The following is a 24,842-nucleotide window of genomic DNA, read 5'->3' as shown; positions in this document are numbered from 1 at the left end:
ATAAAAGCACTTACTTCGGACATGAAGAAAAAAAAATATCACATTTTATTACTGCTTAAACATTTGTATAAACACTATAAATATGAGTATTAGAAAATTTCAAACTGAGAAAAGTTTCCAAGGTTTGCAAAGTTTATACGTATATGATGTAAATTATCGCTAACACTGAATGCTCTAAAAACAATGTTTTTCGTTACGACACTCTGAAATATAACAAGTGAAACGTTTATAAAGCATTTTAAAAGTTATAAAGAATCTGGCATGCCTATGGCTGCTTTGCTTCAGCTGTTTTGCAAGTTATACTCTATGTTGAAAAAAACATTTACTCAATGAAATTATTTCCAAATAAGGAACAGTATAGTTCCAATAGATCTCTAAACAAGTCACAATAAACCTCTGAACTTATTAGAAAATTTAAAAGAAAAAAAAGAAATGCAGGAGTAAAAGTCATCCTTCACCTCTACACTATGAGCTGAGCACTTCACAGAGCACTAGACTCTCTTCCTAACAGTACTCCAGGAGACACGTCATCCAATGGCAGAGCAGACACACAGGAGAAAGAGTATGTTCACTATGGAAGATACAACCAGTTATTGCCAGGGAGTTTATAAACTGAAAATCTATCATTCTTAATTCTCTTAAATAAGGTATAATTGACAGAAAATTCTGACTACAAAACCCTTTTTGTAAGAACTTGAATTGTTTTGGTGCACACTCTATACATATGTGGCAGCCTGAACGAGAATGTCCTCCATGGGTACACGTGTTTACATGCTTAGCTGCCAGTTGGTGAGCTGTTTGGGAAGGAGTAGCAAGTGTAGTCTTATTGGAGAAAGTCTGTCACCTGGGTGAACTTTGAGGTTTCCCAAGACCACCCCAGGCCCAGTCTCTTGTTTTGGAATACTTTACTGTGTAAAGATGACATTTATTCATGCTGCAGAGTATTACTTTACCTGTGTAAAGGTGTGTTCCAATTGTTTAACCATGTAAGGATGTGTGTTTAATCATGGAAAGATGTGTTGCATTTGTTTAACCATGTAAGGATGTGTGTTTAGTCATGGAAAGATGTGTTGCATTTGTTTCATCTAGCCAGCCTAAGCCACCTATTGGTCTAATAAAAAGTTGAATGGCCAATAGCTAGGCAGGAGAGGTATAAGCAGGGCTGGCAGGCAGCATAAATAGGAAGAGAAATCTCGGCTCCAGAGAGAAGAGAATTAGGGAGAGAGAGGAACACGCCCAGGCAGCCATGAGAAAAACTGTGAAAGTAAGGTAGACGGGAGGGAAGAGAAGGCAGTAGGCCTCGAGGGAAAAGGTAGATAAAGACAAACAGGTTAGATTATGTTTAAAGAGTTAGCCAGAAACTCTAGGCTGAGATTTCAAAACTAATTAGTTTCAATGTCATAGATTTGGGAGCTGGTTGATGCCCAAAAAGAAATGACCTGGTACAGTGTCGCTCTCAGCCACTTCTCCAGTACAATTTCCCTGCATGATCATATGAATTAGCCGTCTAAAGCTGTAAGCAAGCCCTCAGTTACGTTTTCTTCTGAGAGCTGCCTTGATCAGTGTCTCTGTACAGCAACTCAACAGTAACTAAGCTGAAAGTTATTTAACAATTTACTATTTCTTTTGAAAGTGACAGAAAAGTGATTTAAAGCTTTAAGGGTAATAAATATATGAATATACTGTTTAAAAATGATAAAAATAATTCCTTTTCTTTTTTCTTTTAAAGACATGGCCTCACTATATAGCCCTGGCTGGCATGAAACTATGGAGACCAGGCTGGCCCTGAGATCACAGAGATACCCCTGCCTCCAATTTGGGATAAAAAATCAATTCCTTTATAAAATTCAACTGCAGCTATGCAGGTTTGATCTAATCACCATTTCTTAAAGAGGAAACTCGAAGTTACAGTTGGATGTCTTACAAACTCAGCATTTCTTTAAAAGCATAATGTCTTTCCCCTCTGTGGGGCAGCTTGACGTTTCTCACGCGCACCAAAAGCCTGCCACGGTATTTTCATTACAGTACCTATAAGTAGTACTTACCAAATTTATACTTCCTGTAGGAGATCCATTAAAAGATTCTACAAAAGAAAAATAAAGATTAACACACAGCAAAAAAGTTCAAAGTTATTACTTTATGTAGGTCTAAAGGTCAGTAATACAGCTCAAAAAGAGCAGAGAGACAAAACAGAACTGTTTTACACTTCTAAATACCTGACCCTTAACTCTCCAACTACCATGCCAATTTAACACTGAAATGAGAATCTGCACCCCCGACGGGACACACACTCCCAGGTGAGCACGAGGTCACAACACTGACTGTTCTCACTCGGTCTCTCATGTGTCACATGCTGTTCAATGCAATGCAAGTGACTCCGTTTCCAGGCAAGAACCTAGAGCGAAGCACATTAGGTAACTGCAGAATTATTTCTGACTTCTGTCTCTGGGGATTAAAAATATATCAATAGTATCAGTCTTCAGTGTGAGATACAAACACACAGGTTTTTAAAATATTTAATTGTCCATTGTTTCCTCATAAATTCAGCAAAAAACATTGCAGTCTAGTTGATGAAATCATTGCATGTAATGCCATTTAGTTAAGTAATCATGATGAGAAAATAATTTTGTAATAAATGTTGGAAGTATATAGCTAGGCTTGATGATGTGTGCTTATAGAGACAGAGACAGAAATAGACAGGAGAAAAGTGAGCACAAAAATGCCAAGACTCACAACTTTGTATGCCTATTTGGGGGAAAATGCAAGTGTTAGAATAAGAACAAAAAAAAATGTTAGTAAACATTGGCAATTAAGTAGCAACTATTAACACTAATGATGAACAATGATGTTTTCTTTCCCTTTGGGCTTTACTATGTATCTAAGCAAATTAAACTTTCAGTTATGGTGTCTCTGCTATGGTAAAACATTACTCATATACAATTTAAAGTTAATATACCTTTTCCAGGTCTTAGTAAATGTATAAACTTGATTAGTTAGATGAATCTTCAAATAGACCACACTACTTGTGCAGTTCTAAGAGGAGTAGCTGCTATCGCCTTCTACCCTCAATAACTTGTTAAACAAAGAACACTTCTTAGCTCCCCAGAACTCTGATCACAAAAAATAAAAATGGGAAATTTCATCTAGAAATATTCTTGGTTTATAATCAGATGATTCCTAAAGTAAATAAATATACCAACTGTTTCCTGTCCCTTCTGTGGCGTGGCAATCTCTTTTGTCTTGTCACTAAAGAAAGGTTTCCAAACTACGGAACTATACAGAGATGTAAGAGGTAGGAGCTCAACTGAGAACGTGAGGCCAAGGGGCTGAAATCCATGGCTAGAAGACAATAAAGCTAACAGCCATTTAAAATCATGGTGCAGATTACACAATTTTATAATTTAAAAATTTTAAAACTGGCTTTCAAAATTATTTTCTGAGTATAAAAATCTATCAGTTAAGATATGAAGGTATCAGAAAGCACTGAAGCATCCTAAAAAGACACACACATAAACATGGGCAAGCAGACGGCTTAGCAGATGAAGGGTGATGGCTGCCACGGCTGAAAGGAGAGAACTGACCTGCAAGCAATACTCTTGACATCCACAGGTGTGACACATGCACACATGTGTGCACATACAAACACACACTATATAATTATAAACTACAATTAGTGATTTAATCTGGAGTCAATCAACAACTGATGCATGAGAGAAGTGTGTTCACAGTCTTAACCTAATTTACGTTGACAATAAGTACACGGTTTGGACTGATTGGCTAGAGTGTGAGTTAAACAACATGCCAATTCTACCCACACAGAACACATAAGCTCTATTAGTATCTTCAGTCATATAGCACCTAGGTAACTTGATCATAACTCAATTTATCTTGCTCCATTCCGAGTTACACAACAAACCCACTTTAAAATTACTAAGATAATTTTCAAATGGATGAAATTAATAGTAAAGACTTGACAATAGTTATTTTAGCACGGTGAGCTGACAGACTGCTTTCTCAAACTTCACAGAAGAGCTCCCATTTTCCAGCAGCAAAGAAACACAGATAAAGCGTACAGCTCCAGTCCTCCTCTCCGGAGCTACAAAGTGTGACAGCTCAGAAAATGAATCCCTCCCTTAGCTACACACTCATAGCTTGAGCACTCCAGTGGATGAATGCACTGAATCGTCTTGTCCAAAAGCCTATGCACAAGTAAGTGGTCATAATCAAAAGATGTAATTAGTTCTACATTTTCCAATTTCCTTTATCTTTACATTGCTTATTTATTCAGAACATAGTAGAAAGCTGTTCAAATCTTAGATAGCTAATTGCTCCTTAACAAAGTTTCCAAATGTAATCACAGTAAAACAACCACTGGATCTAGGAACTCATGTCCGAAGGCCTCATGGTCCACCAAAACAAGGATTTACAGCCTTTATGTGTGTGCTTTAACTCATAAAATATTTCCACACAGAGAAGTTTGTTTAAAAATGATGACTTAATTACTGTATGATGATAGGATAGTACAACTGAGAAAATGAGGCTTACAGTGAATCAACTATCTGACATAAGGAGTGAGCCACAGAACCACGTGCCGACCTAAGCACGCCCTGCGCTTACACGTGAACATCACTACAACACGCTGGCAACTCTCAGGATCAGCGTTTGAAAAGAAGTAAGCAGCTAGAGAAATGGCTGGGGGTTTTCTAGGTTGAAAGAAGGCACCCACAATGTGTGAGCTCTAGACACGGAGAGGAAGCAAACAGCTCACATTGCACACGGCTTTACAGCGGGCAGCTTCAGAGCGCCCGCTCTCCTCACTTGGTCCTCACGGTTACTGAATACAAAAGGGAAATCATCAGAAAAATATTTTGGATGATCCATGTTAAAAAAAAAATTCTTATTCTCATATTCCCTTATAAGCTTTAAAATATAGTACAGTTTACATTTGGGTTTAAAAACAACTTTTATCATGTTTAAAAGGCCACTCTTTTGGTAATTAGAATGCATACTGAGACACACACCAACACACACACATTCACACACACCAACACACAAACACACTCACACACACTCACAAACACACTCACTTGCTACCACCTTACCTCCATCCCCATCGTCTGATCCTCTGAAACTAGGATCTTTTAACATGTCAAGCTCAGCTAACATCCGCACATAGAGTGCATTCTGCCTGAAGGAAGGATAAAATCTTTCATCCCGCAGCATCAATTCATATACCTGTTGAAATAATTGAGGTATTCAAAACTTAATACATATTAATTAATGATTTTGTTACATAAAGTATCACACGGCTACACTATTTTTCTATAATATATCATAACTTAAAATGTGTCAACAATAAGATAGTTTAATAACTACTATGATATTCTGAACCTTCCAGCGACTAAAAGGTTCCTACCTTAATAAAAGTTATGTGATATTATGACATTTTTATGCTCTGGGAAGTAGTGCTTTCTAAGAAACAAACAAATACATATATGAAGACATATTAAGATGAATATTTGAGGCATGCTTTTTTATATACAGGTATCTACTTACTGAATTCTTAGACAAGTATCTGGCTCTTACTTCATATTAAACAAAGCAACCCAAAATAAGGATTTTTCTAAATGGTCATTCAAAGAAATAAAATAGTCATTTATATTACTGCAGCTAAGAGTTTTTACAACTCTAGTACCTTTCTAGTAACTATTCTACCTAAAAAAAACAAAAACAAAAACAAAACTTGTTATGTACACAGAAATACTTTTTCAAGAAACATGAGATATGAATACCTTTCTTTGAATGTCATCAAAGATTTCTGGAGTTGGATCTTCATGATTCAAAGTATCTGCTAATTTTGCTACTAAATAGTCATCAACAATAACTCTTGGAGATGCCTAACAGAGAAAAATATAATGATCTCTGTAATTCCTAAATATACACAGGAAATAAGAGGAGTTAATAACAGGACCACATCGCTTTAAGTAGTCAGCAGACAAGACGCTTTCCCAATGGCACTGAGTATTTAAGAAAGCTAAAACAGAGCTACAGTGTTTTGTTCATCCTGTATGTTGCAAAAGACTAACAAAGAATTTTTTAAGACTTGCTTAATTATGTGTCTAAGTATTTCTTTTGTGTATTGCATGTACTCCTAGTGCCCACAGAGTTCAGAGAGGGCGCTGTACACCTGGAATGGGAGTTCCAGACAACTGTGAGCTGCCCTGTGGGTGCTGGGGATCGACCCAAACCTGGAGAACAGCCAGTGCTCTCACCCGCTGAGTCATCTTGCTAGCATTGGCAGACAGGTTTGTTCTTGATTTTTATTGAGCAAATTTGTTCTATACATTACTCCAGAATTGGAAAAAATGGAGATAATTCTACCAAAGGTTATTCAAAATCACTATTAAGGATTAACAAAGATTTACTTAAGACATGCAGTGTTAGGCACACAGGATACACTATTCACAGGAGTTAAATCAGTCAAGCCATCAGTAGTTAGGTAGGTATGACATGACTGACTAATTTGACACCAGGTAACCTTTCCGAATGTCTACTAAAAGACTACCATTATCCTAAATCTACTTTAGTGACCAATGTTGGAGGCAAAGTCCCAATGTGATATGGGAACAAAATAAATCTTAAAGATAAACCTTTTACTAGAATGTTCATGTCAAAACATATGCGACAGATGCAGAAACACAAAACCTACCTTTCTTTTCGAATGGTACTGGGACTGAGCTGAAGGCCTGTGCAAGCCAGACACCTCTGTCTGCAGGGACTGAGCTGAAGGCCTGTGCAAGCCAGACACCTGTCTGCAGGGACTGAGCTGAAGGCCTTGTGCAAGCCAGACAACTGTCTGCAGTCTTCTCTATCCTGCTGCTTCTGGCTAGCATGGCCCTGAACCTGAAGGAACTACCAGTCTCGACTTCCATGAACTTGGACATCCTAATTTGATTTTATAAAACTGGATTCCTCTCCTAAACAATGAGAATCCAAATGCACAGGAAGGCTATCCTCAGGGTTAACCAAGGTGGGGTCACTGAAGCCATCATGCCCAACACAGAAAGGACCACACTGAGTATTATGAATGATACTGCCTAAGACAGAAACAGTGACCACAATAAATCCTTACCTTCTCAGACAAATACTGTTCATAGATTCCAACAGCAGCTGCTCTTAGCAGACCTTTGGTTTGGTTGGTCTGCTGTTTCCCATCTCTCTGATGACTTGATAAAACCTCTAGCTGCTGCTGAGCTGTAACCCGGTAGCCTTCCACTGTCATCCAGAAGAAGAGATGTGCCTGACCTCCAGTTTGCTGCATGTAATCTACCAAACAAAAGCATAGCAACAGTTATTAACGTCATACTTTAGGTTCATATTACTGTTTGAAAATAAGAAGGGTTGTAGTTTCAAATATCCAAACTCTAAGTGGACCAGAGAAAGTCCACGAGCACCCAGTGAACCCTACAGAAAGAACTACGGGCAAACAACTGAGGAAAGCTAAGGTCATCTAATACTAAACGGTCCGCCCTGAAAACAAACCTGAGTAACACCACACAGAACGAACAGGGTGCATGCATGTGTTAAGGAATATATATGTATATGCAGATCGTGCACAACAATAATTAATGCAAACAGAGATCACTAATTTGAAAGAGAGCAAGGTGGGATATATGAGAGGATTTAGAAGGAGAAAATGATGGAATCATATTAATCTCAAAAGAGAAGAAACAAGTAAAAACAAAAGGTTTAGAAAATCTCTAAGTTCAAAAAGTAATTATAAATTGGTTAAGCTAAATAACAATTACATAGGAAACAGGAAAGCTTTTTGTATTTATTTTTGAGATAGAATCTCGCTAGCTGTTCAGGCTGGCCTGCAACTTAAGGTCTTTCCCCACCTAATCCTTCTGAATATGGGCATAAGTGGGATGTTTTGAGGATAAAATTCCTCCTGAACTTGCTATGTAAGACTTTATATAAGTAACTACTTCATCAACACTTATTTATTCTGAATAAAGATTAGTGATAACATCTAATTTTCTAGGTATATTAAAATTAAGATTAACGTTGTATGAAACCACATAGACTTTGATCACACAAATAATGATTCAAAGATTCACATATGCTGGTTATGTTTACCAGATAAAAATAATTTTAATGGCCGGGCGGTGGTGGCGCACGTTTTTAATCCTAGCATTCGGGAGGCAGAGGCAGGCGGATCTCTGTGAGTTCGAGGCCAGCCTGGTCTACAAGAGCTAGTTCCAGGACAGGAACCAAAAAGCTATGAAGAAACCCTGTCTCGAAAATTAAAAAAATAATAATTTTAATGTCATATTAACAAAATAATATGTATGAATCAGGGCCAGCCTGTTTTACGGAGCTAGTTCCAGGACAGCCAGGACTGTTACACAGAGAAACCCAGGCTCGAAAAACGAAGGAAGGAAGGAAGGAAGGAAGGAAGGAAGGAAGGAAGGAAGGAAGGAAGGAAGGAAGGAAGGAAGGAAGGAAGGAAGGATAGCCATTCAAATTCATTAATATTTTAAATTGTTAAACTTCAAGCAAGATAGCAGAATAAAAAGACAACTCCACCATGAAGGACTGGCAGGGTCTGTCTGATGGAACTCTGAAAGGAAAATTCTGGGGTGAAAGCTGGATGGCTGAGGTAGACTGAGGGGCCACTGGCAATGGCACCAGGATTTATCCCTACTACTTTACTGGCTTTTTGGGAACCCATTCTCTTTGGATGATGCCTTGCTCTGCCTAGATATAGGAGGGATGGCCTTGGACCTTCCTCAAAGCAATGTGCTTTACCCTCTCTGAGGAGTGAATGGGGGTGGGGAGGGGGAGAAAGGTGAAGGGAATGAATGGGAGGAGGGGACGGGGCAGGAACTGGGATTGGTATATAAAATGAAAAAAAAATAGTTTGTTTTGATAATAAAAGAAAATTCTGAAAGCCAGGATAAAGATCTGGGGAGGATAAATGGCCGAAATGTAAAATGGTACAATCTCTGAAAAATAAGTATAGTGGTTCATCAATGAACGAGCAAGAAAATTATGACTACTTCCACATACTGTTACATACGGGAAAGAACGTAAAGAAGAATCTCAAAAGGCTGCTTCTGCATACATACACATTACAAACTCACGCTCACTAGAAGAACAATGAGAGCAACCCAACATTCCCATGGGGATAAATGGATATACAAAAGGTACTGAGGGGCAGGGGAGGTGAGCCCACATGTGTGTGTATGTATGTGACACCCTGAGAAAGGAGGAAAATTCTGACATATGCTGTAACATGGAAGACACCTGGGGATGTGCTAAGAATGGAAGCTGATCTCTTTCAAAATTGATAACAGAAGAACCACTTTAGAGAGATGGCGGGATATTAAATATCACTGGACTATACACTTAAAAGTTTCATATTTTAGAGTTTTTGGGTTACTTGTATTATACCACAAATTTAAAACCAAAAGAATTAATTACTATATTATTTAAATAAAGTTTGACCTACCCATAAAAAATTGTAGTGCAACATTGTCTACAAGAATGCTGTCCAGGGGGACTGTACAAAGTTTGCCAAAGTTTGCTGCCAGCTTCACAGTATTTATTTCCTATAGACACAAACGGATCATCAGTCATTAGGGTCGGATGTTTATAGAAATATAAGGGCAATGGAACATTCTATCAAAATGTGACAAACACTCCCCTTTGCATGTATGTTGGTTCCCAATAAAATACTCTGTTGAGAGACTCTAAATCCCTACTCGTTTTAAGAAATAGTTATCAAATAATCACTTAAAATGTAATAAGCGTTAATTGTCCCCAATATAAAGTAACCTTTATCACTGTATTTTCATGTATTCTCTATTTCCACACATTCAGTGTACAACAAGCACCTCAGGAGATGAAGCCAAGAGTATGTTTGAAGGCTTTTCATTTCCATGTGAAGGTGAGAGGTTACTTCCATGGCTGCTCTCTACCTAGCTTGAGAAAGGACCCGCGCTGACCCTGAGCTCCCTGCCACCTACAGTAGCACTTGTCACTACTCCCTACTACTTGTCACTACTTGTTACTTTAATTTCCATTAGCATTTATCCCATAGAAAAACCATTTCCAAAGAGCAATGCTGCTTTTTAACAGAATAAAACCTCTGCTACTGATAAAGAAATTTTCTTTTCAAATTATATAAATAGTGAAGTACATAGTCAAAGCAATAGAACAAGATGGCTACCTACAAAGAAAACTAGAGAAAAGGTTAAAAATGTCAAAAACATCTGGCGTCAGGCACTGTGTTGCATACAGCGATCCTGCTGGGTACTATCAGACCTGATTGTACAGACAAAGAAAACAAACATCAGAAAGGCTGGCAACTGTCATAACTGATGATGCACGTGGCAGGGCCCAGCCCACTGTGGGCAGCACCATCACTAGGCAGAGCGAGCCAAGGAGCAAGTCAGGAGGCAGTATTCATTTGTGACTTCTGCTCCAGTCCCTGCCCTGCCTTCTCTTCATTGTGGACTGCGACCTGGAAGTGAAAGTCAGAGTCTTTCCTTCCTCAAACTGTTTCTGATGAGTGTTTATCAGAGCAGCAGAGGACAGAAGACACATGCCTTCTGCGCTCATCCAGCCCCCTCCAGCAGTCTGCATGCCGACTCACTCAAACACCGTGGCAGCAGCAGGCCAACAGAGCATGCTGCACCACTACCTGGCAGGACGATGTTCACATGAGATGTTGGCAGTGCGGTGCTGATGCTACACATACCACCACAGCACTCTCGATGAGCTCAACAGTCCCACAAATTAGACCTCTGCTGCCCTAACAGTCATCGTCAATATCTGGGTGCTTCTGGAACAGTTATCAGCGTCACCTTCTCATCATCTAAATTTCACTTACTATCACTTAGGACAGACCTCCAGGTCCATGGCTCCACAGATATCCATCCGCAGGCCAGGAGCACTGCAGATGGGGGACTTCCAGGCAGTGTTGTCATCAACCTTCCTGAACTGCTTGACAAAGTATCAACTGTGCTCCAGCATATGAAGCTATTTCTTTGGGGGGCAAGCTTCAGGACCTTAGCTCAGATCCCCAGGACTCACATGACAAAGCTGGACATAGACTTGTATCTGCAACCCAAACACTGGGTGGGAGCATACATACAAGGGTTTCTCAGAGCTCAGGGGCAGGTGAGCTCCAGGTTCACAGAAATGTAGAAAGCAACCACGGAAGGCACCTCTAGTCTGTACATGGCCTTGAGCATGTGTATGCACACACCCACACATTTTAAGTCCTGCTGTGACTTTTTGCCACAGACTGGGGTTTTATTTACAAGTAGGCATTATTTCAAAAGTATTTTATACTTACTTTGCCTGACTGTAACCGCTGTATTCTTGAGTCACATACTTTCTTTACAAATAATAAACTATTTATTTGATTTTTAATAGTGTTAATATCTGAAAGAAAAAAATTAGGAGCTAAAAATGGTTGTGATATTTCAAAAGTACTTAACACACACTTATTATTTACAAAACAATCAATAAAGCAATTTTGCTTCAATAAAAAACAATGTAAAACTTTTCATAAAATCATTTTCTTTCAAATAAATCAGACCTATTATCTTTAGGGACAACTGCAATAACATCGTCTTCACATCTACTCTAAGAACATGTTAGGACAGGAAGGAAGACTCAAGTTGACGATTCCATTACATAAATTAAAATTGTTATTACGGATCTGAGAGTCCTTGAAGAGAACCCTGTTCAGAGGGAATCACTTACCATCACCAGCTGTATCTAAAGATCTAAGGTACTGTAGTTCCTCTGCCGCCTTATCTCTGACTGCTTCTAACTCTCCAATATTGTCACTTAATTTAATAATGTTCATAAAGGCCTCATAGTTGCAATTTGAATCACGGATCTGAAAATAAAGTTTTAAAGGACAGGTAGGAGAGGATTACTTATTAGGAGAAAATTTCAGCACTGAATGAAACCATAGGTCAGGTACCACAAAAAAAAAAAAAAAAAAAAAAAAAAAAGACTGTACCAAAAGGAAAAGCAGTACATTCAAGCACTTACATTAAAATGGGTCACATACCATTAACAAAAATGATTAAGCTAAACATACTACAAACTGAGGAGCACAGAGTCGTGCTCAGGAAGAGTGCGGACAGCAAGGAAGTCAAGGTGGGTGGAGGTGAAAGGGAAGGCCTCAAGAGCAGGGGTGAGCAGCAGGGGTGGGGTAGGAGTTCCATCGTGTTACGAGGGATCCAGTTCTGGCTCTGAAGGAAATGAAGTCACTAGGCTTAAACAGAACAGGACTAGAGACAATATACCATGCTGCTGTATAAACACCAAACATAGGCAATAAGTAGAGAAGAAAAGGAGAAGGCGCAGGTAACACATGCAGCAGGAGTAGTGGGGGCTCTGGTAAGAAAGGTTCTGTGTGCAACATCTTAAAGTTAAAATGTGTTTGTTACGAAGAGTACCGAAAGCTGACAAATCAGAGGAGAGTGGGGAAGGAAGCCACGAAGGGCTGCTGTAAGCTATGGCCTGAAGGACAGTGACGCTCAAGCTACTGCAAAGCAAGACAAGAGACAGACCACAAGAGAGGGTCAGGGAGCCATTAAGTGTCCCAGTGTTAATACTGAGTATGCTTTAAGGCATTATTCAGGAAAATCAAGACAAATATGTGATTTACAAGTCACTGACAGAGAGATGAGAGTCAAGACCACGAGGCTGCACGGGGAAGTGATGAGAACGAGTATGAACTGGAAAGGGAAGCTGTCACAGAGCTAGCAAACTCAAAACAGCAAAAGACAGAAAGGACAACATTTGAAATAAAAGATGCAGTGTAATAACTAACTGTGGTATGGTATTTCCTCCTGAGAAGCATTTCCTCCAGGAGGGAGAAGAAGGCTTACGGGCCTGAGAAGGTAAGTCAGTCTCATGCCTGGGAAGGCTGTGTCTTGAACGGTTCTCTAAACCCTCTCTCCAGCTCTATGGAGCAGGCACTGACTGCTGGATGAGGAAGAAAAACACAGACTAGCCCAGACCAAGAGGTTTCTCATAGACTTGCAGAGCTGCCTCTAAGATCTGCAGGGTTTTTTAAGTCATCAACCATGTTGGGGTGGTCTGTTCTGTTCTGCACTGGCTTTTAAACACCCTGTTCCCTGTAAGTAACCTTCTGCCCACTCCCCACTAGCAGTCCCAGAGACTCCCTGGCACCTTTGGTCTGCCATGGGCGCCCTTTCTGCAGTAGACGTGCAGTAGAGCACGCTGCACCTCCCAGGAAAAGTGTCCCACACAACACCAAGACAGTGTTGTGTAGAGTGCAAGTGATGGGAATATAAAAACAGGAAAGCAACAAAGACTACAAGGCGGAGTAAGTGCAGAGACAAGATGAGCACCATGACCTTGTGATGAGGGCAGATGCTCTCACCACAGCACACTCCGCAGCTACTGGAGAGGAAGGGAGAGTAGAACTACATTAGACCTAATCAGGCTACGCTATCAGTCGGTGAACTACTAAGCAATAGTCCCGACTAGGCACAGCCACACGACAGCAGCAGAGCACTGTGCCGCCTGTCATTCTCATCACAAAGTCCAGAACCACAACAGCAGACACAGTCGTACCCTGACGCTTGCTTCTCATCACAAAGTCCAGAACCACAACAGCAGACACAGTCGTACCCTGACGCTTGCTTCTCCTCAGAAAGTCCAGAACCACAACAGCACAGTCGTACCCTGACGCTTGCTTCTCCTCATAAAGTCCAGAACCACAACAGCAGACACAGTCGTACCCTGACGCTTGCTTCTCATCACAAAGTCCAGAACCACAACAGCAGACACAGTCGTACTCTGACGCTTGCTTCTCATCAGAAACAAGCAGAGCAAAAAGACAAACTTATTTTTCCAACCACCCATCTTTAAAACTACTAAAAACTGTCGAACATTCTAGAGGAAATGGAAATATCCTGGAATCGTACAGTAAAACCTATTTTATGATAAGCAAAGGTTCAGTGAGCTTGATGTCAATTATGTCCACAAATCTTGAAAATCATACGAATACTATAGGAAACTGTTCAGAATAAAATAAAAACAAATTGATATTTAGAATTATAAAAAATAAAGATCATTAAAAATGCTACATTTGTGGTGGGTACTCAAGTTTTATTTTTCCTTAGGTTTTTTTTTTAAAAGAAATTATGACATAAAAAGTCTAAGTTGCACTACAGGGTGAATTATCTATGTCCAGATAAATAAACACACAGGACTAGAGTTCACAGTTGAGATGCTCCTGCTGGCCAGGCTCACACTGGATATGAGAGGGTGAGGCACTGCTGGATGCATTCGTTGATGTGATTCATTAAATTTTTAGAGCGGCCACTAAAACAGCAATAGTAATGCCATAATACTAAAGAAGATACTAGAAATGTAGAGACTAGATAGCTTCATTTCTTTAATATTCTGTTGATTGATCACTCTGATCTCCAAACTACATTTTTACTGCTAAAAACCTGTTTCAAAGACAAGTCACAATTTTAAGAGGTACTTACCATCCATATGACATATTGATTAATATAATCAGGATCACTGAGTTGATTTATTAATGGAAGAAGAATTCCTCGTGCAAGGATTTCCTAAAAATAAAATTAAAAAACAGCTCAATTGTCTTCTCAAATCTAACCAGCATAAATTTTCTGAAACTACAGTGAGTCATGGGACATGGGATCACTGCATCATCAAAGTGTGCTACCACCCCCGCTCATCAGCGAGATAAAATAAAAGGATCAATACCGACTGAAACACACGAGAGGGAGCCCATGCCTGGTACTACCTGGAGGGCCAGGAGCCAGAGGGTACATGGCCCAAAGACCAAGGATAAAAGGAAACACGACTGGCTAAGTAAATAAATAAAATAATGAAATAAGTCCTAAGGATACTCTGCTATACTTGTAGACCAAAGCCCAGAATAACTGTCATCAGAGAGGCTTCATCCAGCAAATGATGGGAGTAGATGCAGAGACCCACATTAGAGGGAGGTGGGAGAGAGAGATTGACAGGAGTGGAGAGGGGAAACTGAAGTCAGGATGTAACATATGAGAGAAGAATAGATAGACAGACAGACAGACAGACAGACAGACAGAACGAACAAGCCACAACACTATGAAAAGCAGAGGGGAATAAAAAACAATAAAAGAACACCTCTGGAATATTTGTCTTTACAAAGTATTATATAAAGGTCTGTATGGATCCAAGCATCTGTACAAATGTATTTTATAAAAGGAGAAGTCACTCGTCACTTTCACAACTGTCCACCTCAAGTGATGAGACAGACAAGCACCAGGTGGGGTCAGCACTGGCTCCATCCGGGCAGCTGGTGCACAATGTCTTCTCTACCTGACTATTTTCCCAATAAAAAAAACGTGAAAAGTAAATGGTAAAATCTACTCACATACTCTACATGCAGTCCCATTTTTAGCAGTTTTTATGACCTTATCTATTAAAACTCTGTCTTCCTCCTAATGTCTTACTAAAGATTCAATTATGCTTTGTGTCTTTCACACCATGCATTTCCATCCCATTCATTTCCCCGGCCCTTTGTATCTACTCTGCCTTTGTAACACGCCCCTCCCACCAAGTAAAATAAAACTTCAGAGGAAAAAAGGAAAAGAAAGAAAAAATAGTGAGTCACACAGTAAATTCTTTTATCCATATACCTGCACGTGCAAGTGTTCACTGCAAACAATAAATAAAAATGGAAAAAATAAAAACATAAAATTTGCATATTAAAAAAATACTCTGGGCAGCTGCGGGATATCCCAGAGGAGTGTCAGTGAGGATCCAATGATGATGGTATACACCAGACCCAGGGCTCATTGATGGACAAAATGATACACTGTGTGACACACTCAGGCTCCCAATGCCAGAAGGACGGATGGAGAGGTGTTGGAGAGGTGGGAAAGATGGAGAAGCAAAGAGAACTTTTTGGGTTTTATCTTCTTTGTTTGCCTGCCTGCTTTGGTTTGATGTTTTCAAATTTTCTTTTGCATAGCACTGCAGAGGTGAGGGGAGGATATGGGGACATTGGAAGGTGAACAGAATTAGTGTGCATGATATGAAATTCCCAAAGAATCAATAAAGAAATTATGCTTTAAAAAAAAAAGACTCAATTATCCCACTAAGTCTGCCCTGATCCTTTCAGCTAAAAGGTTTTCCACGTTCAAGTTTCAAACACATCTGTATAGGTTAACGGAGAGTCATCTACAATAGTCAAGCTTGTAGTCATGTTAGTTAGATTTTTGAGAAGTACAGAGATGTATAGGGATTCTTCAAATCTTTCAGAGACCTTCAGAATATGGCATTTAAAGTGTTTTAAGAATTTAGGACGTTTCATGATAGTGAGACACATCTGCTCTTGGCAGCACCAAGAGGAAGATGGGCATTGAAGAGGCTCCTTATGGAGTTTGTTAGCCATTTGTACAAGAAACTGCTCTTGCCTGGACTGCTAGATGGCATGCTATGTGAACTGAACATGCAGAACCCACAGAGAAAAGACTGTTGAACTTGCCTAAAGGTGAGACAATACTTTGGGGTTCCTGCTTCATGAAAGAGTCTGCAAGTGACTGACAAACTGCAAATATAGACAGAACTATCTTTGAAATTTCCTGCTTCATGGAAAAGACTGCTGGATACTATGGGCCTGTAGGCTGAAGATGGATGTCCTAATGGTACAAAAGAACTTTGGATGACTGTCCAGGCAGCAAGATGTCTCTATCAACTCTAGAGTTTTGGAAATTGCTTACAATGAACTTACTGTTAAGAAAGAAATGGGTTAAATTAAGATATAAGTGTTAGCCATAAGAAGTTAGAGCTAATGGGCCAAGCAGTAGTCTAACTATTGCAGTGTCTGGGCGGCCGGGATGAACAGCAGCTCCCTCCAGCACAGCTGTGCCTGCATGTATCGTGTTTGTGCCGGCACTTTCTTGATATGTCTTACATCTCTGACACCGCAGCACTACCTAGGAACTGGTGTGTAAATGGGACTCCTTGATTGACCTAGCTACTTACTTTACATTTACCAGTCCTCTACGGTATTTAAGTCCAAGATGGGCATTTATTTACATGAACGGCAATGAAGGCTTAAGAACTTAGGACTGATGCTACTAACACAGAAATTTTTAGTGGCATAACCATTCCTTGATGCATGTGATACGTTATCAAAATTCATTTTTTTGAGAATACTGGTGATGTTAACTTAATATTCACTTTCCTAACTAAAAGCCCAATTGATTCTCTTGGCAGATCTCTAGTTTATCAGTACCATTTGTTTTCATATACACATGACATATAGCCATATATATGTTTATATACACACACATATACAAAGACGTCTGTCTTTTTCTTTAAAGAAATATTTTGTATAATCCTGCATGAATAAACAGTTTTGCCAACAGCTATTACCCCATGATAAATTAATAATTTTAACAAGCAGTAATCCAGGCACCAGTAATTTCTAGAAATTGAGATTCTTTAGAGTTCTAGGTTGTAAGGAATATAGTCAATTTCTAACTTTTTGTTTCTTTATTTTACTTCTAAGACAGGATCTCAAGAAACAGAGGCTACCTCAAACATTCTATGTTGATATTGTATTCCCCTCTGCATGCTATGAATATGTTTATTAGCACTGGTTAATAAAGAATCTGCTTTGGCCTATAGCAGGTCAGAATGTAGCCAGGCTGGAAGAGAGATCGAGATAGAGTAGGTGAGATCAAGGAGAAAGACGCCAGCTACCAGCCATAACCTTGCTGGCAGGCCACAGCCTCATGGTAATGCCCACATTAATGAGAATGGGTTAACTGAAGGTGTGAGACTTAGATAATAAGAGGCCAAACAGTGCTGTAATTATAGTTGCTGTGTGAGTATTCAGATCCGAGCGGCTGGAAAATGAAAGAGCAGTCTCCATCTACTCTATGTAGCTGAGGATGACCCTCAATGACTAATCCTCCTGGCCCAAGCCTCCTAATGTTCGATACTACAGGCATGAGCCACAATACTCTTTTTTAAAAATATATTTCAAATTTCTTTCTTCAAATTCTGTTTCTGACCCACATGTTCAAATTTTAAAATGTACTTTCTAAGCAGAAAATTCAATCCCCAAAATCATTTTTCAGAGTTTCTTTTCAAAATAATAGATTGAAAATAACTGTGATTTTAGGCTTATTATTTTAAAAAAATCAGTGTAGCAGTCTTAGAAAATTACTATGGTCTTTGAAACTCTCCTTATACAATCTGGGTAGTCAGAGTTTGTTACAAACTCTACTGTGCCCTGCAATCCATGCAGTGCCACAGCAGGTAGCCTCTGGCTTGCAGTTCTGAGTTTAAGACCCCACACACCTCTCACTTTTTTATTACATATGTAGGAGTGCACACACAGAAGCACACAACTCAGCACTTGTAGAGGGCAGAGGAAAACCTGCATGGTCTCCTCCCACTGTGTGGGGAGGAATACTTGCATGGTCTTTCCTTCCACTGTGGGGGCTCTGGAGACTAAACTCAGATCTTCAAGCTTGGTGGCATTTCCCTTTACCCAGTGAGCCTTCTTGCTGGCCTAAGACCTCAAATTTCTAAAGGACTGCCCCAAATGCCAATATGAAAACCTGACATAAAGTTACTGAAGCCATGACTCCTTCAGTGAATAAAACACAGAATGGAGACAATGGAATCCATTTAAACAGCAATTACCTTAGACAAATACTGCATTGATACAATCTATGCAACAACAACAAAAATCAATACACCAGAAAGAGATTTTAACCTATTATTGAACCTAAGCAAAATATCTGCTGTAAAAGTTTGAATTTAAAGACTGAGAAAGAAAACTGACAAAGGACGAAAAGTTCAGTGAACAAAACCGACTGGTTGAATGCAGTGCTGTATTACACTAGATCTCACCAAAAAGGGTGAAATCTGGCCAAAATGCAATCTATAGTGAGACAATGGCTGACTACCTTCCTACATATTTTTAAACAGCAGCTTCACTTCACGACACAGCACCTCCATTCTTGACTGTGCAGGAGCACGCAAGCCACAACCAGCAGGGGAGCCGCTGGTTTGGTAACTGCTATGTACCACACACTGTGTTAACCACTGGACTCACAACAGTGTAGATAAATAGTAGGCATGGCCTCAGTTTACAGCTCATTATGGAGAAAAACACCAAGTTAATAAAAAAAATCACTTAAAGGGGATAAATACTAAGAAGGAAAAAAACTAGGCACTGTCTTCAGTACAGGGAAAAACAAAGGAACTTGAAATTCAAGGTCACAAAGGAATCTCTGATGAGGGATGCTGAGACACAAAACTGAAGACGGTAAGGCTAAGAGAGTAACAACATCATTCTGGGTGAGACCAGCAAAGGCAAGACACAACTATCGATGAGTGAAACAAAAAATGGTACTTCTTGGGGAGAAAATTTGTGTAACTAGAGCTGACTGGTGACGGACTTTTCTCCTCAACTAAACCTCAACCTTCCTTCATCTTTGTACCTTACATTTTAACAAGAATCCACCCAAAGGAGTTTAGCCATAACGTTCTCTTCCACACTCTTGGTGTCTCATCATCCCGGCCCACCTCCAACAAGAATCCTAATGAGGTGTCTACTACAAACCCTGAGACTTACAAAGGTGACTTGCCTGCATGATGAGCTGGTGCGATCGATAATGGTGCAAATATCCCAGGTATAGTCAATCACTTTCTAACTGGATTCAAGACTGTCTGTGTGAGACTGGAACCCACACCTGACACTGGTAAAAGGGACAAGAACCTGAGAGTAGACAAATTATGGCTTAAAGGGAAACCTACTACTGTCCTGCTAAAGGAATGTAGCGGTAAAATGACTGCTGATGGCATATTGTTATACCCTGACCAGAGAAGATTCTTGTTGAGGTGGAGTGGAATTAACAGAGACCCACGACTGGATAGTGTGCAGAGACTGAGTCTTTGGATCACTCATCTGTAAAAGTGGAGTTTTCACCAATCCCTTCCCCTCAGAGCTCAGGGAGCTATGCAAAGGAGGAACCAAATGATTCTAAGAGCCAGAGGTGATAGATGACTTCAAGGAAACATCTTCCAGCCACAAAAGGACTCACATTTGTACTCAGAGACGAGACAGCGTACATGAAACCTGCACAGGTTCCAGACAGACGGGGTTCCAGCACTGAGAGGGGGAAGCAGACACAGCATCCCACCTCTAACCAAGAAGCTGTCTGTAACTGATGCCACTGCCAAGAGAAAACCACTTTTCTCCAGTGGAGTGTCACTGATCTATCAGCCACACTTCAGGGAGGGCCCCACGCCTGGGAAGAGTTGAACCACAAAGAACAAACTCAGCAGGATGTTGCGGACGTTTTGTTCCATTTTGTTTTGTTCGGCATGTTTTGTCATGATGGACTTTGGTGTGATTTTCCCTTTTGTGGGATTTTTCTGTGTTCCTTGGTTTTCTTTTGTTTTGATTTGAGAGAGACGTAAAGAGGAACATAAAGTTGGGTGGATTTAGGGAAGTGGGGCGGAACTCAGAGAGGAAACGATGAAAATATATTGCATGAATCGTTTTTCAATTAAAAAGAAAAGTCTGTCTGTATGATAACCAAATATTAAAGTTCCTAGCTCTAAGGCAGCTCTCAAAGTATTGGCCAGTGACTTCTGGAGAATTCAGAAAAGATCCCCAAGTTCATTTCTCCCATTCAAATACTAACCAGGCCCAACCCTGCTTAGCTTATGCGATCAGACAAGATTGGGTGTGTTCAAGGTGGTATGCCGTAGACCCAAAATCCTTTCTCAAAGAATGAGCTGAGCCAAAGTCCACTTTCATAATGACACCAAGCCCTTATTTACATTGGCACGCTCATGGGAAAAGAAGGCATTCAATGATGTCACTGACCGACCAGCTAATGATCTTCTGCTTTAAAATTTGTTTCTGTATTTTATGACACATACTTATTAAAGATGAAGAATCACATTTTAAAAAGCTCCTCAATGTTTCCATAATTCTGAAGTTTAACTGGGTCTCAAGGCCAAAGATTTTGAGAACTACTGCTCTCAGTTCCCTTACATCATTATTGGGTATGAGTTTACGCTTACCCTGACAAAGTATCGCATGATCTTGTTCTGGAAATCTCCAGGAGGTAGCAATAAATATAATAAAACCTCACACAAATCCCTTAGGAATCCTAAAAACAGAAAAAGTAGCCATAATAACATTAGAAAATCTAAAGTCTCTACCTACTCTTATATAAGACACAGTTTTCAAAGGCTCGTGTTCATAACAGCTTCCTGCTCCAGTACTTACACATCAACATTCACTAAATCGCTGTCACTGCTCTCCATAGTTACTACTCACTAATCAAACTCACATCAGTCTGAGCCAGGCTATTAATCATAAGAAACTTTAAAGACAAAATTGTTTTTCTCTAAGACAGCTTTAAATATACAATATACTTTTCATTTCTATTATGTATTTTCCTATGCACACTTCTACAGTCGCAGATGTGCGACACCGCAGGATGAGCCCTCCAGTCTACTCATTTAAGAACGCTCTCCCACGCAAGTTCTTCACAGCACTGTAGGTACTTGTTCTTTAACTATGACTTCACACACCACTAATCAACTGGTGGTGAAAACTAAACTTAATAACAACTATAAACAGGAAACTATAAAGAAGAAAAAAGGGAAAAGAAAATAATAGAAAAGGCAAGAAAATAGTTTAGCACGTTCCAAACCTGAAGAAAAGCAATGCTTCCTTATGGTTATTCCCACACAGACACTTCCTGGGAAACAATTTAATAGCTAATCCCATTGGTAAAATTACATTCCAAATAGTAAAGATCTAATTGTGGACTAAACTAAAATTAAAACAAAAAAAAAATCAAGAGAGCAAAAATTATCTAACTTCCTACCAAGTGAAATTTTATTGAAACAACAAGAAACACTTATTCCAGTAACTAGTAACATATAATAGCACATAATAATCTAAATATTTTATTTGAAATTAATTAGAAAAGAGTTTAGGGAAACAGGTATACTCTTAGGGTATAGATAATAAATTGAAGAACCAGAAATTACTCTAATTCTTAAAATGTTAAGCATTCTGCTGTTTAAAAGGTAAGCTTCAGGATGAGAAACGTACGTGGAGGCTACGTGTAAGAGTTACAATAAAGTCGTGTCTTCTCTCTGCAAGCTGTCTTGTGCAAGAACAACGCCACCTAAGATTTGTCCTGCTAACTTGCCTCTAACCTGAGACTGTTCACAAAAAAGCTATATTAAAAATTAAACCTTCTTCATCTTTGGGAGAAGTGCACACTAGGTCCCGGCAAACATCCTTCTCCATTTCAACTTCAACTTCAAAAAAGGTCTCCACCAGATCCTCTGCTGTACCTAGAACAACAAGGAACAGCTGAGAATGTGCAGAGAAAAACGACTGTTAAATCCTAACATTCAAATGAAATGAAGTCAGTACCTTTGACTTGATCATCTTTCTCTGTTGCTCTCTGCTGAGCCTTTCTGAATACTCGCAGGTGAGTGCCAAAGTCATCAACAATGCGTGTAGTAAAATAAGGCTGCCAGTCTATTTCTTTTGACCTTATAGAAAAAAAAAAACATTAAATCATTATATAAATGCTTTGCAGACACGAGTCAGTCTCCCTGGAGTTACAGGCAGCTGCAAGCTGTCGTAGTGGTAAGAAGCAAAGATCCTCTGTGAGATCCTCCAGCTCCTCAGGCTCAGATTTTGTTCCTTTCATATTTTAATGTTTATACTTTAGATGTTCCTACTTAAGACTCTGAGTATATCAGCTCTTATTTCACTTAGTCTTCTGACAATATATTTTAATTAGTATCAAAAGGCATAAAAATACAATTTAAATTCTTAAAAACTGGTAAAAATAGTAAAAAAAAAATAATAGTAAAAAAAAAAAAAGCTGCCCATGGGTACATCTTATAATTTCTCACCCCAGATACAAAAATACCTGAGAGATTCAGAATGTTCCTATCTGCTTAGGAGTATTTCAAACACTTCTTGGTTTCTTCTGACTCTATTCTAAATTTTCCACTCTTTTTTCTTACATATACTAACATTTAAAACTATCACCACTAAATAACAAGACATACAGAACCACTGGGCTAAAGGATCATGATAAGTATAATATGTATAAAACTCTTTAGAATACAAAATGTTGAATATGAATCTTATGAAATCATTTAGTGCTCTATCTCAACAGCAACAAACTTCAAAAAACATTTTAGTAACTAGTCAAACAAGTAAGAACAGCACATAATTCTGTTAACACTTTCAGAAGTATACCTAGGACAAACAAAGTAAGATTCTGGGCCACAAGAGAACCCAGGGCAATGGGAGCAGAGAGAACACATTCACTGACCGCTGGTGATACATATACAATGAACAACTTGTGGAGATGTTCATTTCATGGCTGGCCCTCTTTATTTATTTTCTATCAGAGGCTTTGCATTGTAGTGAATAAACCAGTCTTAACAAGAAAGACAGGAAGGAAGGAAGGAAGGAAGGAAGGAAGGAAGGAAGGAAGGAAGGAAGGAAGGAAGGAAGGAAGGAAGGAAGGAAGGAAGGAAGGAAGGACAGTGACTGTTGAGCACAGTGGATGAGTGACAGGCAGCATGCACGCTCTGCCTCTGCTGTGCGGCCAGCCTTGTCTGCCGCTCACAAGGAAATCTCCATAAAATCCACATCCAAACCCAGCTGTTGAGGGAACTGACAGCAGCAATGCACTGAGACCGTACAGACCCCTTCCAAACACACCTCGTCTATGTGTCGTCAAGGCACTGCTAGAGTTTGACAGGCACAAGAAGGCCAAATCAAGTACAAGGAAGCAAAAAAATGACAGTGTCCTCAATCTTTAGGAGCTGAGAAAGGATCAGCACTCTCAAAAATATAAGCACATTTTTAGGCATGTAAACAAACCTGGTAGCAATATTATGAGTCTCTATAAAATCTGAAATAAAAACTTAAGCCTAGAAGTCACCAGAGTCCCATCCCTACTACCCCCATTCCCTTATTCAAAAATAAATAAATAAACCCAGCTTCTTTTGGGTCTTGGCTCCAAGACGACAAGAAAAAGAAGGAACAACAGTTGTGCCAAAATGGACCACTGCCATGTGCAGCCAATTCGCTGCACTAACTGTGCCCGCTATGTGCCCAAGAACAAGGCCATTAAAGAAGTTCGTCATTCGGAACATTGTAGAGGCTGCTGCTGTCAGGGACATATCCAAAGCAAGTGTCTTCAACTTCTATGTGCTCCCCAAACTCTATGTCAAGCTGCATTACTATGTGCTTCTTGAATGTCTGAATGGCAAAGTTGGAGAGAAGGCTTATCTGCTGAAAGCACTGACTGCTCTTCTCAATGACCAGAGTTCAGTTCCCAAAACCTACACAGTAGCTCACAACTGTATATAACTCAGTTTTAAGGGATGCCCTCCTTTAGCCTCCCCGGGTATGAAACACATACATAAATGCAGGCGAAACACCCATAAACATTTTTTTAAAAAAGTTTTAAGGGGGCTGGAGAGATGGCTCAGCAGTAAAGACCAGTAGCTGCTCTTCCAGAGGACTTGGTTCAATTCCCAGCACCCACACAGCAACTCGCAGCTGTCTGTAACTCTAGCTCCAGGGGCTCTGATACCTTCACACCAATGAATATAAAATAAATTTGAATAAATTATTTTAAAAAAGTTTTAAAACAACTTTTAAATGTCCCAATGGTGACAAAAGTATCTACTCCTAGATAAGTAAATTTCTTTTTTTTTTTTTTTTT

General features: G+C 39.5%; 1 protein-coding gene across 4 annotated transcripts in view; it reads right to left on the bottom strand.

Moving 5' to 3' along the window:
- Positions 1-24,842, bottom strand: part of Snx13 (sorting nexin 13) — a 94,687-nt gene that overhangs the window by 25,594 nt on the left and 44,251 nt on the right. For 2 of the 4 annotated variants that reach the window (XM_050158694.1, XM_050158695.1), the window contains exons 6-16: positions 22,517-22,638; positions 22,333-22,434; positions 21,142-21,230; positions 14,556-14,639; positions 11,779-11,917; positions 11,366-11,454; positions 9,515-9,614; positions 7,133-7,326; positions 5,793-5,897; positions 5,103-5,235; positions 2,046-2,083 (exon numbers count right to left, since the gene is read on the bottom strand). In XM_050158694.1, coding sequence (XP_050014651.1) covers positions 2,046-2,083; positions 5,103-5,235; positions 5,793-5,897; positions 7,133-7,326; positions 9,515-9,614; positions 11,366-11,454; positions 11,779-11,917; positions 14,556-14,639; positions 21,142-21,230; positions 22,333-22,434; positions 22,517-22,638 — 1,195 coding nt within the window. Of the gene's footprint in view, positions 1-2,045; positions 2,084-5,102; positions 5,236-5,792; positions 5,898-7,132; positions 7,327-9,514; positions 9,615-11,365; positions 11,455-11,778; positions 11,918-14,555; positions 14,640-21,141; positions 21,231-22,332; positions 22,435-22,516; positions 22,639-24,842 lie in introns of those variants that run through there. The other 2 variants (XM_050158697.1, XM_050158698.1) reach the window with 2 other exon arrangements.

Source organism: Alexandromys fortis, unplaced genomic scaffold, assembly GCF_014885135.2.
Source record: "Alexandromys fortis isolate MF-2015 unplaced genomic scaffold, M_Fortis_MF-2015_v1.1 scaffold_101, whole genome shotgun sequence".
NCBI lineage: Eukaryota > Metazoa > Chordata > Mammalia > Rodentia > Cricetidae > Alexandromys > Alexandromys fortis.
Note: the sequence above shows the minus strand (reverse complement) of the source record. Positions and strands in the feature narration are given on the sequence as shown.